The sequence below is a fragment of the Gymnogyps californianus genome, chromosome 1 (genome assembly GCF_018139145.2).
Source record: "Gymnogyps californianus isolate 813 chromosome 1, ASM1813914v2, whole genome shotgun sequence".
NCBI classification, from domain to species: domain Eukaryota; kingdom Metazoa; phylum Chordata; class Aves; order Accipitriformes; family Cathartidae; genus Gymnogyps; species Gymnogyps californianus.
The window spans coordinates 59,720,635-59,738,170 of NC_059471.1; the positions used below are offsets into that span (position 1 = coordinate 59,720,635).

At 38.8% G+C, this 17,536-nt stretch overlaps 1 protein-coding gene across 2 annotated transcripts in view; it reads left to right on the top strand.

The window, feature by feature from the left end:
* The window catches only part of PCCA (propionyl-CoA carboxylase subunit alpha), a 305,187-nt gene that overhangs the window by 224,459 nt on the left and 63,192 nt on the right, over positions 1–17,536 (top strand). For both annotated transcript variants that reach the window (XM_050915340.1, XM_050915341.1), the window contains one exon: positions 4,041–4,139. In XM_050915340.1, the coding sequence (XP_050771297.1) occupies positions 4,041–4,139 (99 nt within the window). The remainder of the gene's footprint in view (positions 1–4,040; positions 4,140–17,536) is intronic.

Here is a 17,536-nt window from a genome sequence, read left to right on the forward strand (position 1 = left end):
GGGAATGCCATCACTTCTGCTATAGCAAGAGGTAGAATTAAGACGTGTAAGGAATCAGGGTAGGGGTGGCATAACCCAGTAGTTGGGGCCAGCACTCTCTATGCCAGGAGTTAAACCAAAAGCATCAAGTTAAAGTCGAGTTAAACATCGTGCTGGGAGGCAAAATTGGAACCATGGGATTAAGTCAGCAGACTTAAGTTAGTCAGACTCAAGGCTGGCATGAGGAACTTCAGGCATAATGTTTTGAAGCATCAGGCAGGAAACAAATGCTTGAGCTGCCCTCCAGTCTCCTGGAAAACCACCTTCATTTCCAGGAGAAAAGAAGTGACATGTGCCAGATGTATGCGAGACTCTGCATTAGTAAATTAACAGGGCTATAACACTCAGGCTTGTGCTGCCTCCTTTAATTGCCTGACATGCATATAGAATGCCAAATGATGTTCTGTAAAGGAAACTGAATGCAGATTATGCTTTGCAGCGCTTTGCACTATTGGTTAGCTGGTACCTATCATGCCGAACATCAGGAACTCAGTCCACAAGAGGTGAAGGGGCTGCTACTTGTGTAGTTCAGGTGCATGCCAGCGAAAGTCTGCAAAGTTGTGGCAGTGGAGTAAGCTGTTGACCTTTTTCTAGCATCGTGTCTTGGACTTGTCATTCTTCTTTCTGAGACCTCATTTACAATAGCTTTTGAATTGGAAATAATTGTAAAGGAGGACCATGGCTGCTTTTATCTTTTATGCCCTTACACAGGGACAAATAATCCTATTAAAAAAAAAAAAAAAATCCACCACCATGCCACATTGATGTAGTGTAGCAATGGTTCAAACAGCCATAGTTACTATAGAGTAATTGCCCCACGCAACACAACACGATGTGCATATGCACGCATACACACACATGCATACGCTTAGAACTGAATAGTTGAGGATAAAGCTAGACTATGTAGCTGTGGTGTAAAGCACAATGTAGCCCACTGCATGAGTGATTTGACTGGGATCTCCTCCCTACAGTTCAAGTGTTAGTATCCATTGTGTGATGATTCGTTCCTGGCTGTCTTATGAGCACAGAAACAAAATAAAATAGGAAATAGTCAATGCAGCCCTTCATTAGTCATCCCTGTGTCCTCCTTCACCCCCCCCAAGACTAAAGCAAAAAGGCTCTGGTTTTATTGCAGTATTTGTTAGGTTCTATTATCATATCCATTGCTAGAGGAGGAATGAAGGCAAATGCAAACTTCTGACAAGTTCTTTGAACATCTTATCTATTCCCCTACCTCCACCAACTAACCTTGCTAGGCTGTTGGCTGCCGAGCTGCAGAAGGAAGATTTGTTCTATGAGGTAAAGCACTGGTTTGATTTCAACCCCCATCTGTCCCCCCCGTCGTGTCTGTCCTGTGTGTCACACCGCCCCCCCACCCCCGCTTTCCCTGCGTTTGTAGTGAAAGTAACATGCTCGCTACATGGTAGATCTCTTACCCTCAGTCCTTGTTCATTTTCTCTGATGGCTTGACCTCCTGGCTTTGTCATCCTACCTATTGGAGTAGAGATAGCCAAGTTCCTTGTGATCCTCTTGGCTTCACATCATCTTCCCCAGTTGCACATACCGTGGGTGAGCCCCAGGTGGAAGCAGCTAAGAGCCTGTAGCTCCATTCTGTGAGAAGACTGCTGCAGTTTACTGGCGTATGCATTAGTTCAAATAACACTTCTCTTCCCCCCCTGCCCCGACCTTCTTTCTTGAATGGGGAAGACATAGTAGAGGCAATGAATTTTCTGCTGGTTTTTCTATTGCACATAAGCAGCCATAGTGTTCCTAGAATGCCATGGTTTGTTTAGACGTACCACCTGACTGCTTGTGTCTCTTCTTTCAGGGTGGTTTCCACCAGAAGTTTTTTGATACTAACGTAATCTGGAATAAATGATGGCTAGACTTGTATAGACCCTTGTGAGGGATTTTAAACAGGTCATTTACCGCTGTGACACACTTGGTTTAGTTCTCTTTTGTTCATCTGTACAGTGACAAAAGAGCTAATGATTAAATTGAGTTTGTTGTGGAGGTATCGATTTCCATCTTGCCACTGGAACACTCTTCACTAGGACTATAGATATCGGCGATAGATTTTCTGCGAGGCTGCGTGTAAATCCTGCAGTGCAACAAGCATGGTGTACAGTTGAAGTTTTTTTGGCGGCCAGTAGCCTGGTATGCTTTCATACCATCTCCCTTCTTTCCCTGGAGAAACATGGTAAATGATGTTTTCAGACCCAGGCTCCAGTGCCAAAGAAAGACTGTCTAGTCTTTCTTCGGTTATAGTGATAGTGACAGACAGCTTTTTAAATAATTGCCTTACCAAAGTTCAATTGGTAATCAAAGAGGGTTGAGACAGAGCACTGGATTTGCTTTTCTCCATTTGGAAAGTGTTTTTCAGATGTTTCTGCTGTTCTCAATAAAGACAGTATTTGCTGATTCAGGTTTGCTGAGAGTGGGCTAGGTTCACCGGCATGTTCCAGCTGCTTTGCAGTGCTCTGGCAATGCAAACCAGCTGCAGGTCTGGTTTAACTCAAGCCAGGTTTATGGCTGGTTTGCATCACTGGAGCAGTGTAAAGTACCTGAAGCATGCCAGCTAATCTGGCCTATTGGTGAACCATTATAAATGACTTGTTTTTCTTCATGTTCTTTACATGTAACTTTATTTATAGTTAAAGCCCGTAGAAATTGAGTAGATTGTATCACTAAAAGACAGCTTTTGTGTTCTAAACTAAAGTCTATAAAATTAGAGGTTTTTTAAGCCAGAGCTTTTTCTTCTTAACTGAAATAAAATTATCAAATTACACATTGCTCCTCTGCACTTCTCTGTTATGGATTTCTTTTAAGTTACACTAAGATTACAGTTGCCTGTTTGTATTATAAGATGAAATAATGATTAGCCTGAGATCTAAAAGAGTAGGCTTTATAAGTTTTATTTTGCAAAATGTGGTCTCAGCTTTTATTCTGAATGCAGTAATTTTCCACTGGTTTACTGAGAATGTATGCAATATATGTGTCATTATCAATATTGTCTGTAATTTACTGATTGAAAATATTTTGGAGATTTTGAGAGAGGAAGGAAATCAGCCAGCCATGATTTTTCTTCTGTTTATAGTAAAATATATAACTGAAATCATGTTTACCTACCTTGAATAGCATGATGAGCATTCAAAACATGCCACAAATATTAGTCATTAATTATATTAGTCCACGTATAGGGTTTTTTTTTCATAATCCAGCTCTACCTCTGAGGCTCTTAGTGTTGAATGCGTGATGTGTGTTTTTAAACAGTATTATACAGTAGAAGAATGACAGAAGTGTCATGACAGCTACTCTGATCTACACTGTCTTCAGATTCAGAACTCAGGATTTTTGCTCTTCACCTAGAAATATTTTTGTATAAAGATTATGGGATGATTTAAAAAAAAAAAAAGAATTCTTTCTGGATAAACATATTGGCATTCAAGTCAGAAATTGTATTCCTCTGATCAGCTGTATATGGGAAGAAAATATGACAGAATTTGCCAAGTTTTTCTAGACTTTGAGGCAAAACACCAAAGAATTAATTACTGCCTCATATTAATTAAGATAACAATGCAAAACCCTTCATTAGAAGCATAGGAAAAGTTCTTCCTTGGTCCTTGGAGAGAATATTATATGCAAGCCCTGTTGTGTGGGTTGCAAGGTGTCACTGGAATTTATATGCATTACTTGTCTAATTGCAGTAAATGTAGCATGTCCAGATAGGTTTAAAAGTTGGATGGCTGTTTGTTACTTGCTGGAAATCACTTGAAACCTTGCTACTCAGAGGCAGCTGTTCACAGGTCCTTCACCTCTCCCCAGAGATAGCTGGAAGACTCTGTTGTTGGACCCTGTCTTTTATGGCAGAAGCAGTAAACATGACAGGTTGTTTGGGAGCCATCTGTTTTAAAATGGTTGCTGCTTTGTATGCAGTAATGAACTTGAGATCAGTTTTCTGTCTGTCTTCATAGTAACAGCCTTGTTTGGTGTCACAACAGGTGGAAGTTGATGGGATGAAACTAAATGTGACCAGCGAGTGGAACCTGGCTTCACCCTTATTGTCTGTCACCATTGATGGCACTCAGAGGACTATACAGGTAAACTCACCAATGCTTCGTTTGTAGAGCTGAGATAACCAGAAGCCTTTGGGTATAAAAATAATACTGATACATGGGGTCTAAACTTGCTGCATCATAAAAATTATGTGATGTTGTGCGAATAACATAATCTTTCTACTTTGAATACATCCAGAGCTTCAATGGAGTGAACTTGTCTCAAAGTTACTTATCGAGAGTTTTGAATATCTTTCTTTTAAAGAGAAGTTGCTCATTTTAGACAGAAATTTACCCTAGTTTCTAGGCTGTCTTTACTTAATGGCTGTGAGGAGATACAGTTTCTTAATTGCTTAAGAAATAAAGAATGGATTACTGTAAAAAAAAAAAAAAAAAACAACACCAAAACAAAAAACCAAAAAAACCAACCAAACAAAAAAAAAACCAAACCAAAAAAACCCAACAAACAACCAAAACCTACATGGGGTCCTGCAGTAAAATTATTCTCTTCCTTGTGTTTGGATCGTGTGATTTTTTCCACTTTTGGGCCTTTGCAGTTTGAAAGTCACAGGACAGTGCATCTCCCATGTAATGTGGGTTTTTATATGCTTTTATGAAATATGATTAGTTCCATGATTTGAGAAGAAAAATGTGGAAAGCATCCCAAACTTGTGTAGCTCTAAGAACAGAGAGCTAAAAAGATTAATGTAGTTGTATATTCTTTCCTTCTGACCACTAATGTGTTTGAAACCAACTCCAAACAAAAGGGTGTGCCTTTAACTGCCTTGTAAATTTTCTGAAGGTAATGCTGGTCAGGATTTATATATTTGTTGACAAATCATTTATTTATAAATATCTATTGATCCTGGTAATAGTGAAAGGAGAAAAAAAATAAAATCAAAACTTTTGGAGTTATTGAAAGTATTTTTTCTACATACAGTATTATCTATTTCCTGTACATTTATCAGTGATACAGTGGTCAGATTTCTGATAATTTACAGTGAAATGTGTGAATTTATTTTTTCATTTTCACTCCTGGTAAATTACCCAACTAGAAATTTTATTTTTGCTTTGACTGGATTTAAAAGACTGCAACTGGAAGATAAAAATTATTGTATCTTTCAAGGTTAGTATTGACTGAGTGTGAAATTTTCATTATGTACCCAAGTAAATTCTGGACTTAAGTTTTGTAGATTTCTTGGAAGGTTAATGCCAGCTTCAGGGCTTGTGTATATCTAAAATAATTTCCTATTTTAAAGTGTATTTTTATATTTTAGTACTGGTCCATTTTGGTGCTATTTTCTAAAGTACATTCCTAATTTTGAATAGGAAACAATACAGATGTATGAATATATAAAATCTGTTTAGGGGAAAAGCATTATATTTAGAACAGATAACCGCATTCAGAAGGCCTCATTGCAAACTATGTAACAACTATATGGCTGGACACAGATCTCAGAGTATAACTAATACTAGTAAGACCAGTTAACTAGAAGTGTAATATTTGAACTGGCACATAAAATTAGTTTCAAAATTAATGATCGTGAGATCTGACCATGCTTTCTTCTAGGAGCTGAGCCATCAATAGTGTTACTTGCACTCCCTGAGTATGACCAAACCGTATGAAATACTGCAGGGCTAGCCACAGCAACAAGCAATGAGCTGGCTGCATGGTATCTATCCAACAGAATGTGGAATAAGCACATGTGTTGTTTCTTTCTCAGATTTTATCTATAAGTCTTTGCTCTTAGCAAAGAAACCCGATAGCTTGAAAAGTTATTAATCTTTTAGTGTATATATGTAAATTTATGGGAACCTTAAACATGACCTCTGATATTCGCTTACTGGAATCTAAATTGGTTTTTTGGTTATATATTTCTGTAGAGTTGCCCCACTGCAAGAACCAAATTAGACAAGTGTATTCCTGTAGGTCAATTTGTCTCCAAAAGCAATTGACCCCTGAGTCTTGAAGTATCTTCTTTCAGCAAGACTTAGCCCTAGAGCCATTTAAGCAACAAATATGGATGAATCGAATAATTCCAGCTGTGCTTTATTAATTTTCAGCCAATCTAATTTCTCTTCATAGTTGGTTTCATTCTTCTAAATTTGCTCAACCAAATACAGTCTTTGTGAACATTGTATTTCTTTGAAGGTTTGATTTATGCACCTTCGGCTCGATCCTGCAGTCTGGCCCCAATCCAGCAAAGCACTTAAGCATAGAAGCAGGAAATAAATAATTTTAAAATGTTTTGGTTTAAAATGTATTTATGTAAATTATAGTCTAGACATTCAAATTGTTGAATATCTGTTGCACATTTAAAAATAAGTAATTAAGCATGCTCCTGTATTTCCACTCCCCTGCTGAAGGCTCAATGTGTATTAGAGCAAAGCAGAGCACCAACTCAGCCACAGAGTTAAGAAGGCCTATGAGTTTAAAAAACAGGTTTTCTCAGACTATTTCTAGAGTACAGGGCCTGGGAATACATCTGAGCACCTGAGGAGAGGTATATGCCCTGGTCACAGTCTGTCTAGGGCATATCAGGGCACAACTAGGATGTGCGGCAGCCCCCTCCCTCCCGCTTTTGTTTCCTTTGCGAGGAAGCCCATCTGTGTGCAGCAGATGGGCGCTGTGGAGCGCCTGGCCGGGTCCCCAGATGATAGAGGGACCAGAACCCTGGGGTACACTGCAGGTCCGTTTGGTTGCAGCATAAGGGCTCCGAAATCTTTGTGCTGCTTTGGATTACTGTGAAATCCATAGGATGCTATACAAAGTGATGAACTGATAAAAACTTGGGATCATTTGCGCAAGAGATTTCTGAGATACAGTCTCCAGGAAGGGGAGGGTGCCCCATAGCATTTCTTGAAGTACATAGATTCCATCATGGTTTTTTGTTGTTGTTTTTAGTAGTTCCTCGGCTAATCCCAGTTTCTCAGCATTTTCTCCACTTATGATTAGACTCTACCTCTCATTTGAGGAGGCTGAATTTAATGCATTGTGAAGTGTCGGATTTTGTTCACCGAGCAAATGAAATTTTTGTGTGCAGAAATACTTTGCCAAAATGGTTTCCCCTACCTGTTTCCAAAGATGTTAGTGGCTCAATATCTGACTTACGCCTAGCTATTGTGAATTCAGACTCTGCCTTTGCTGAAAATCAGAGAAGTAACTATAGGCATGTAGTTACAATATGTCTTCCTGAGGATTCAAATTTGAAGGGATTGGCTGTTATTTAATTGAAAATACATATTTTTAAAATACATTCATGTATAAAACATGATTTTAATATGATACAGCCTTTCAGGCAATATTTAGAGTAAAAATAAATAAATGAGGTGCTTAATGATTCCTGTGAAGAGTGAGTGGAAAAGAGGAGGTTGGTTGAGTTGTGGAAAAGAACCTTAAGAACTCTAGTGGAAACTGGAAGGGAGAATGGTGGTTCAGAATGGTATCCTGGAAAGTAACGACAGTTGGAAGGAAGGCAGCAGGTATATTTTTGGGCCAATGTAGGCATTTTTATCCCTCTATCTCTGCTCCCATGAACAAGTAAGCTGCATTTCAGTGAGCCCTGTGCCTGCAGAAGTCATTGTCTACGACCTCTTCTCCCTGTGAATATGAACTGGGGAGCGGGTGGAAGGAGAGAAGGGAGGAATAAGCTGCCTTTTCCATAGAATGGAACATCTCCTTTTGTTTCTCATGTGAACCAGAATCTAAGAGGACCTCAAGATAAATCATTGAATCCATGAAGTCCAGCAGATGGACTTGAACCTAACTGCACGTCTGTCCTTACTACAGTCAGGTTGCAAGTAGGTGCCTTCTACTGGGACGCTGTGCAGGAAGATAAGGTGTCTGCAGAGAGAGCAGGTTGCCTAAGAAAAAAATGCATGTAGGAGATCCTCAGATCCTCTTTGCTTTGGCACTACTTGTGTTTATTCAAGTTCTCAAAAACCACCCCACCGACCATTCAAATTCTGAGGCTGCTCTAGGGCAACACCATATGGACAAATTTTACAACCACTTGGTGCTGTTAAATGCTCTGCTTTCCTTGGTCTCATCATCAAACACTCAATGCATCCTTATATACCATTTACTTGCAGACAGTTCCCTATAGCAAAAGGATTCTGAGCCAGAATAAATTATTTGTCACCATCTTTTGCCAGCACTTTTGTACCTCTTTGTCGTATCATATGCACCTAGCCTTTCCAGTGGCGTATTGTTGGCCCACACTGGTTTCACAGCTCTGCTAGCTTGCTATAATGAAACCTCCTACCCTCTTGTCCTGGTTTCGGCTGGGGCAGAGTTAACTCTCTTCTTAGTAGCTGGTACAGTGCTGTGTTTTGGATTTAGTGTGAGAATAATGTTGATAACACGCTGATGTTTTAGTTGTTGCTAAGTAGCGCTTCTCTTAAGCCAAGGACTTTTCAGTTTCCCATGCTCTGCCAGCAAGCAGGTGTGCAAGGAGCTGGGAGGGAGCATGGCCGGGGCAGCTGACCCAAACTAGCCAAAGGGGTATTCCATACCATGGAACGTCATGCAGGCATTCTGCCTGGAGCCTGGAAAACTCTTGGTGGCTTTTGGCAGCTTCAGCAAAGCAATTTTACAATGGCACTGGTGATGCCTTCTCTTTGTATTTCCTGGCTTTCAGAGAATTGGTCTCTGCTGAACTGAAGCTCTGTAGGACATAGACAGAACTCAATTGGACAAGGTCCTGAGCAGCTCAATATTACTTTGACATTAGCCTTGCTTTGAACAGGGAATATGACTACCTGATTTCCAGAGGTCCCTTCCAGCCTAACTGTTCTGTGACTCTGTTGGACATCCCAAACTCTGTGGTAAAAAGGTCTTTATCAGTCACAGCAAGGTGTAATTAAGAGAGTAATGGAGTTACTAAGCAAGAACATGATCCTGGAAAGCTGAAATCATCAGTCTCAAGCTTCAAGTGTTTTTGTGAATGAAACAGATGAAGATTTATCAGTGGAGTTTTCTCTGCTTACAGTGTTACGGGGAGTTCAGTCACTTATTATTTTTCCACTTAATTTATTTATTGCATCAACAGTTGCAGCAGGAGGAGTATATTCTACATCCTGGGATATGACAAATTTAAGTGCTTCTCTGATACAATGTTTCTTTTGATTATTATTTTGGTCTATAATAATAGAAAAAATGAAAATGCTGTAAGTTATGAAGCCTTTGTTCCTGGGAAATGTCTGACATTCTGGGAAATGTCTGACAGGAGAACAAAGCTTATACCCAAGTATTCATTTCCTTCAACCCTGTGGAGACTTTTTTCAAACATATGTGTAATTTTTTTTTTTAGAAAAATTACATATGTAGAGATATTTTTTTTTACTGTTTTGAGATCTCAGATGTAATCTGTGATAATGTTATATTATATAGGTTTCAGGTCTAAAGTACCATTACTTCAGCACACTCATTTTCTTAAACCCTGAAAATGATTTTGGGAAGCTTTAGTGAGCAGTGTACATGAAGACTGCTCGACACTCCGTTCTTTAGTGCTGTACAATTACTGCACACACTCTGCTGTTGTCATTTACCCATGATTTCAGAATTATTTTTGCTAGGTTGTGTCTAGAAGAGGGAAACACAATGATTTGCAAACAGGGGCAGACATTTGGATATACTATATCCAAATAGCTGTTGCTGTTGGGTAAAGAAAAGCCAGAGAGCGAGCCCCAGCACTGGCTTCCTGATGGCCCGTATTGATTAATTGGTAGCTCACTCCCTGGCTTTGTCTCAGCCTGTTCCAGTTATGGCTGACCTAGACAAATCTGGTACAGATTTATGCCATGCTGTATAGACCTAGGCAGGGGGACTGAGATAGTCATTGCCATTTGGCTTTGGGACCAGGCATCAGTCTATGGCCCTTCTTTATTTAGCAGGATAGAAACTCAGGCTGCCCATGTTTTCCTGTTTGCTCATCCAGCCACGGTCATCTGAGAAACTGGAGCTCAGCCTTGAAACTCCAAAAATGATCTGTGGATACGATACAGAGAAGCTGATCTTTATCACCTTACTTGACACTCTCTTAGCATTTGAGACAAGTACAAACAAGCTCTCAAATATCCCAGGTAAAAGACAAATACAAAAGCCTGTGGCATACAGTGTAGTATGCCTTGCTGTGTTTCAGGCTTTTAAAATTTTTTTGAAGGTATTAATATGTGTTGGTCAGGGCACTGTTATTGTTGTTACTTCTTCCCCTGCAGTTGCACAAAGAGAATGATAGATTTTGGCAAGTTGCTTATAGCAGCCTTATCGTTGCTTAATAATAGCTGTGGCAGTGTCCTTTACCTTCATTTGAATTCCTCCTAGTCCTTGTATTGGAAGAGACTGTGAGCAGTTGATCCCTACCCACTGTGTCCATGCTGCTTGTATCCTCATCCTCACTCAATGGCCTCTTTTCAGTGCTGCAGAGTTGTTCCTTGCAGAGAAGTCTGTCTTTATGTCTATGTTGCTCTCTGCATCTTCCATTTCTGTTATCTCCTTTCTGAGCTGTGGGGACCAGAACTGTGCTCAGTGTTAAAAGCATGGGCAAAACCTGGACTTCTACCATAACTTAATAGTGTTCACTGATTTGTTACCTGTTCTCATTACTCATTTCATATATTTCCTTTGGCTTTTTTAACCAAAACCAAGCACAGAGCTGATGTTCCTATTGAATTATCACTTCTGGTTGGTAATGGCTGAGGTGGGTAAGGAAATAAAGGATAAACTCTTGGCAAAGATGTTTTTGCCAGGAAACTTTGAAGCTGTGCAGCATTCTAGAGCACAGATATTGATGTCCCGGTGTCACCCTTGGCAAACAACGTAGCTGTTCTTGTGGGTGGGGGTGGATCCTTCCCCCAGGACCAGACACAGAAGCAGAGAAAAGTCATAGAAGAAATTCTGAAACTTCATCAGCATGCATGATTCAATGCATATCTCCTAGGTGCACTTGGAAAGACCTGAGTGATCTGCTTTAGATAATTAATAGATAATTCGACTTGTTGAGTTTGTGAAAGATTCTGTACAAGAAAATTAGTAATTGTACCGCTTAGATTTCATCGTTTGATCATGGGTGATCTAAGGAAGGACCGAGACCTCCTTTATTTCCAAAGGTTGTAGGGAAAGGGAAGGTATATAAAAGCTGGCCGCCTTGGTGCTGCGTGCTGTAATTGCCAATGATGCATGTTAAAACAAATATTACTATTATGGCTTCATTGACATGTGTGTTTGCCAACACTGTTAAAATTACTACTTTTTAAAATGAACCCTGAATATACTTATAGCCTATGCGACAGCAGTATGGCCAGCTCCTGAGTCATGAAGCCTTTAAAAATGTCGGATATCCTTTACTGTCATACCAGAGTATTTGCATTAATGTCTACTTTACATAGCAAGTACTCGAATCTCATGAGCAGTCTGCAATTTGTGTGAAATCAGTAACTGAAGGCTGACTCCACACTCTTGTCCATGGTTCGACTGGAGAATGTGTGAAGGGAAGGGGAAAATTCAAGGAAATAAAAGATCATGACATTACAGATTACTGCTGCCTTTTTTTTTTTTTTAAATAGAGCAGCAGAAGCAAAAAGCACACACCACCAGCCTTAGCAGTTCTTTCATGAAAATGAAAAAAATTTTTTTTTCGTCTGAGAAGGAAATGAGTGATCAACTGTTATGCCCAATCAATCCGTCTGGAATTTACTGTCCACTTTTCAGAGGGGTCTCCCACAATAAAGCTCTATCTACAAACAACAAATTTCTCCTTTTCTTTAACCTAATGGGATTACTTATATCCTCTGCTACTCAAGGGGTTAATCAAATAATGTTAGTTGTCACAGTATCTTATGCCATATTTTTTTCCAAAGGAGCTATAAATTTTAATGACAGACAATATTCAGGATGAATAACTGTAAGGATTCTGTATGTGTCCAAAGACGAAAGCATTGTATTCAGTTGTTGACAGACATTGTAGTTTTATGATATCTAAACTTTGAAAGACAAGGAATGGTTCTCTTGAACATGGTAACACATTCAGAGGGCAAAGAGGAAGGAAGAGGAGGGGCATCAAAGACTGAGAAAGGACTATGGATCCTGCAAAGAATCTATCTCAGGGCAGTCATAAACATCAGATCTAGAATCACACGGCAGCGTATTACCTGCACACTGTCCCCCTATACGGGCAAAACGTATTACGGCATGTCAAAACAAGGATAAAGTTTCTAAAAGTTTTAGTCATTTTGTAATTTAACGTGATAGCAGCAAAAATTTAGAAGTTCACAGGGAGGACTAAACTCTTCATTATTGTAAATAATTGTAAATAGCTGGAAATGTTGGGCTGGAGTAAATGTCCTTTAGATTAATTCTTTACCAACACCAAATAAACAGTCTTTCCTGTGGGGGGTGTTTTTGGTGGTTTTTGTTTGTTTGTTTGTTTTAAAGCCTCTCATCCACTGCTTTATAACACCTACCTACCTCAGAGGGTTAAAGGAGCACATGGACATGCTTGGAAGGCGCTCTATGTATATGTAAAAGCAATACTACAGTGCTATTAATATTAACTATTTACATGTCTAAAGCTTGGGAAAAAGAAATAACAAGTGACATTAACATTGGATATCACCTAAAGAAATATTGGGAAGGATCTGTGTTTCCATTTTCTGTTTATGGGAGGACAGAAATTCCTAAGCCATCTACTGTAATTAAATCCCAGGCATTAAGAGAATGGTTCTTTTAAAAGTAGTAATATGGTGCCTCAGAAACTGCACCTGCACCTTAATCTGTGTGGATTGATGCCCTGTAAGCCATTCATGCTGTGTTTAACGTCCATATTTGTACTGTTTGGGAATAGATCCCATTTAGTCCCTGGAGAAGGACTGAGGTAGCTTGCAACAGGTGCTGGGGGAGGCCAGTAACTTAGCGTCCTGTCAGGATTCCTTTTAGAGGGAAAGACTGTTTCAGCATAGTACCATTTATGCCAGTCTTAGACATCTTTCACATGTCAAAATGCTTCATACACAGCAGGACTTGATCATCTCATTCCCCACTGGGTGACTGCTGCCCTTGTAAGAACCTGGAAAATGTGGATGTGCCCTGAGGAAGAACAGCTAACTGAGGCTTCATTTACTATAACGTATGATCTAAAACTGATAATGACTAAGGGTAGAGCAGCGCGCAAAATCAGGCTAAGTTTCTGTCTGTAGTTTAATGCACTATAAGGGGAGGAAATGATGGCACCACCACCATTTAGAACACTAAATTGTGACAAAAGTAGAGTGGTCCCCTAAGTGGAAAGGCTTGTGAGGCTGCACAAGTCTGAACATACAGTGCAATGTAGACAGTCTCCGACATACAAGAAAGCTTGGTCACATTGCTAGACTGGGATCTCGCATAGTGGAAAGGGAGTGCTGAAATGAAGTTCTGCTTTCTGCAAAGGCTCTAGGAGGAGAGGGAAAAGGAGATTGATAAAGCCAAACCAATCCTCATGTTTTGACAAGAAGATGGCTTAATGGTTTCACAGCTACTTCTGCAGCTTTCTCCTCCTCTCTGACCCAACCATGGGACTCCAAAGATGGGAGTGACATAGGTGGATGCTGGGACTTTCCAGACATCCAAGCACCCTCACGTACACAAAATCTCATAGAGGAGGTATTAGCAGATGAATCTGCTATAACTTTACAAGGTAAAATACTGTGATTTTTTTCCCCTGACTTCCCTATTGTGGGAATAATTTGTTTTTTTTAAGTAAGCCTGTCTGGGGATGATTCTGGCCTGTGTTTTGCTAGGTTGAATTTTCAAGAATTTATGAATATTGGCCAAAAAATGGATAGCATTCTCCATTTGAAATTCATGGTATAAGATGTTCAGAATTTCTGGTAGTAAGCAGTTGAAATGAAGCAATAGGGGCTGCAAGAACTTCTGCATTCTGAAAAACAGCACCACGGTGGGAAACTAAACAGTGTTTCACTCAAAATTTTATCTATAGTGTATCTATAGGTTTTGTGGGCTTGTTATTATTTTTTGTTCTGTATAGTCTGATACATGTTGTCCAACTGTTAATGTAGTCATGCCATGGCTTGAAAAAGTTGCAAAAAACATTGGCCAAGTGACAATCTGTACATTTTCTGTAACAAATGGTCTTCAGCTTTACTTTCAACAAATCAAGGCAGTATATAGTAGTTCAAGGTAAATGTGTTTGAGAAACTTACATATATGATTTCCTTTGCCAGTTCGTATTCATTTTGACTTGACACATTACTTTTTCATTTGTAAGTAAAGCAAAAAAAATACTTTTGGTCTGTTGGAGTTTGTTTGTTTTGGTATCGTTCCTTCCCTGCAGCTGCTCCCCTCCAGTAGCTTGGAGAGCCCAAGATACCAGAAGATTTGTGGAAAATACTCTGAGATCTTGTTGTTGTCTAATAATGTCTATGTCGGTTTAGAATTTCTTTCAGTAATATGTATGTTATGTTTGGCTGAGCTTCTTTATCATTCTTTATGTAAAGGTTGTTACCATTTTTATCTGCAAGTGCTCATCCACTGCAGGCTTAATGCAAGTCTGATTGTAACCCTACTGCATCTTACGATGAATAGATCATTGATACCTAACTAAGTGGAAATAATTTTCTATGGCAAAGCAGAAGAATTTAAAGTCATATCACACTAACCTCTAGTAATTTACTGGGATTTACAGATTAAAACAATTATTTGTGAAATGACTGTAGTATGGCATACACTTAAGATAGAGGACGAAAATCAAACACATTTTTTGTGATTGTATACACTTGTCTATTTTTACATGCGTGCATAAGCGTTTTGTTTGTATATACATAGCATATGCAGTGTAGCATACTGTAACCTGTGTGTGTAAAAATACATATAATATTTATGTAACACACCCATTTGACAGCTTTGAGACTGCAGATGGATTTTTTGAAGTTGTGATTTTTTTTTCAGATTTGATTTAGCTTGTTACTTTCTCATAAGGAAAAAAATTATACTTTTAACTCATATTATGCTAATTAAGTTAGTCTGAAGCTCTATCAGTTGAATCAACCAGAAGAACCTTGGTTATGTCTAAGATGGCGTAATTGATGCCAACAATGTAATTTTACTGTATTGGCAGGTAAACATACAGTGATGTTTTGTCTTTGTTCAAATGGTAGACTTCCCTTGCTTTTCAGTGTAAACCTCCTAGTAAATAATTTGCAATTTATTAGGAAAACAATGACAATGCATATAGTTAGCTATTCTCTTTTGTTACCTCTATTTGATTACTTTCCTGCTATCACATGCAATATGAAACCATCTATTATGAGGTATAGAATATGTAAATATCTAACTTTACAGGAGAAACTGGAGACTGGTCCTTTCTCTACAGAGGTGGAAAATAAAAGAATAATTGTTAACCATGTCCTTTCATTTTCTTGAAAACATCAATTACATTTACAAATCCCAGAAACACAAGCCCACCAGTGGAACAGAAATAACTCCTTTCAATATACTTCAAAAAATCTAATCACATCTAACAGCTGAAATTTATTTACAACTGTAATTTGAAACATTAATTATGATAATGTGCTGACTTCTTTTGTAACATGGTTCTCAAAAGCCTGGCAGTTCTCTTTTTGGTCTTGATGTAACATATGTTTTGTGACTTGGAGAATTTCTCTACCTTTCTTTCTTGTTTTTGTTTTTTGAAATATACCCAGAAGGGAAATTTCTTTTTCTCCTCTGTTTGTTAACTATTTTCCTCACCTTCCCCGTTATTTCCACCCCACCCTCCCCCACTGGCTGTTAATTCAAGAGGTGGATTTTAGTGCTTATACTGACTCTTAACGCTATCAATAACTGAATGTAATGCTTTGTATTTTGGACACAGCAAACAGTAGCAGTGAGGATTTACTATACTGTGATACCAGTGCACTTCAACAGCGTCGGAGCAGGAAAAAGGCTGCTTATCTTTGTCTTGTCTTGAGACTATGGCTTTAGAAGGTTCTTTCTTTGGCTTTATTAAATTGGTTATTAAATTACTTTTGAAAGGGCTTGGTTATTGCTATGCTAGCTTATTTAGTTGTGAGTAAAGAGAATCTGTGTGAGGAAATACTTTAATGATTTGGTTTTCAGTTGTGAAAAATAAGTCAAGTTGTCAAGATACCTGGCTTTACTTTGAAAGCCTTTAAAGAAAATGACAAAAGGGCTCTATTTTTCTTTTCTTTTTTTTTTTGTTTTGTTTTTTAAGTTGTGTTTTTCTGTGTGACGGGGAGATTAGCCAAAAAAATGGAATTTTTATTAGGACATGAAAAGGTCTCTAATGACCCTTGAAAGCGGACAAAAGGGTAGCACAATAAGTGACAGAACTCTAACGAGGGTGGAGGGCATTCCAGGAAAAAAAGAAATTAAATCCTTTAATTTTTTTCGGCTTGCCATTTTCTGACAGCTTATCAAGTGGTTGGGACTTGTTTGTTTTGGCATGCGATTCATTCATTGTAGGCAGCCGGTACTTTGTTCTTCTTTGTGGTTTCCAAAACCTGATTGTGTTTATCCTAGACTGTGGGAAAAGTGTATATTCCTGTTTCCTTTATAAAAGTAAACGTCAGGTTTTGTATGAAATTTTATTTCCCATATTTTCCATTCCATTAATCATTATTGTTGAAATATGTCAGGCTTTGGCACATCATCCTTTGTTTTCATATGATTGTGCAGATTGCAGTGTCAGTGTGTGACCTGTTAAGTCAAAAAATAAGCATGTTTGGGCTGTAGTAATTATTATTTCATAAAGTGTAGCTGAGGAACATGCACCATTATTGAAAAGGGACCAGGATTTAATTTATCGCTATTAAAATTGTTTTGGGGGATATCCAGCTATTGTTGTATAGCACTTTCTCACTTAGTCTAGAGAAGACAAGACTGAAGGGAGCCGTGATAACGGCTCTTCACATACCTGTAGGTAGCTGTAAAAAGAAAGGGAATATAATCTGTGTTTCCTGTCTGTGATGAAAAAGAGGAGAATTAATGTGCTGCAGTTGCAGTAAGGGTTATTTTAGTCAGATATTAGGAAAAAATTTCCTAATGGTAAGGATGCTGAACACTGGGATAAATTGCTTAGGGAGACTGTGAAATCTCCGCAATTGAAAGATTTTAAGAATGGGTTAGACACACATCATTTGGGAGTGACACAGGTGTGTTTTGATTCTGCGGGGGGTACTAGACTAGAAGATCTCTCAAGACGATTTGCAGCCCTGTTCCTAGGATTCGTTGTCTTTAAAATGCTGAAGACCTCTGTGCAGCAATTTGTTTGCAATTTATACTCACCTTCTCAAATCTATGCTTCTGTACTCATATGTACGCCTGACATTGCGTAAGTATTAGGGCTGCGTTCTGTGACTAGGGCCCTGATTTTGGGTCTATATGTGCCATAATTTAACAGCAGGAAGACAAAGTGAGAAAAAAC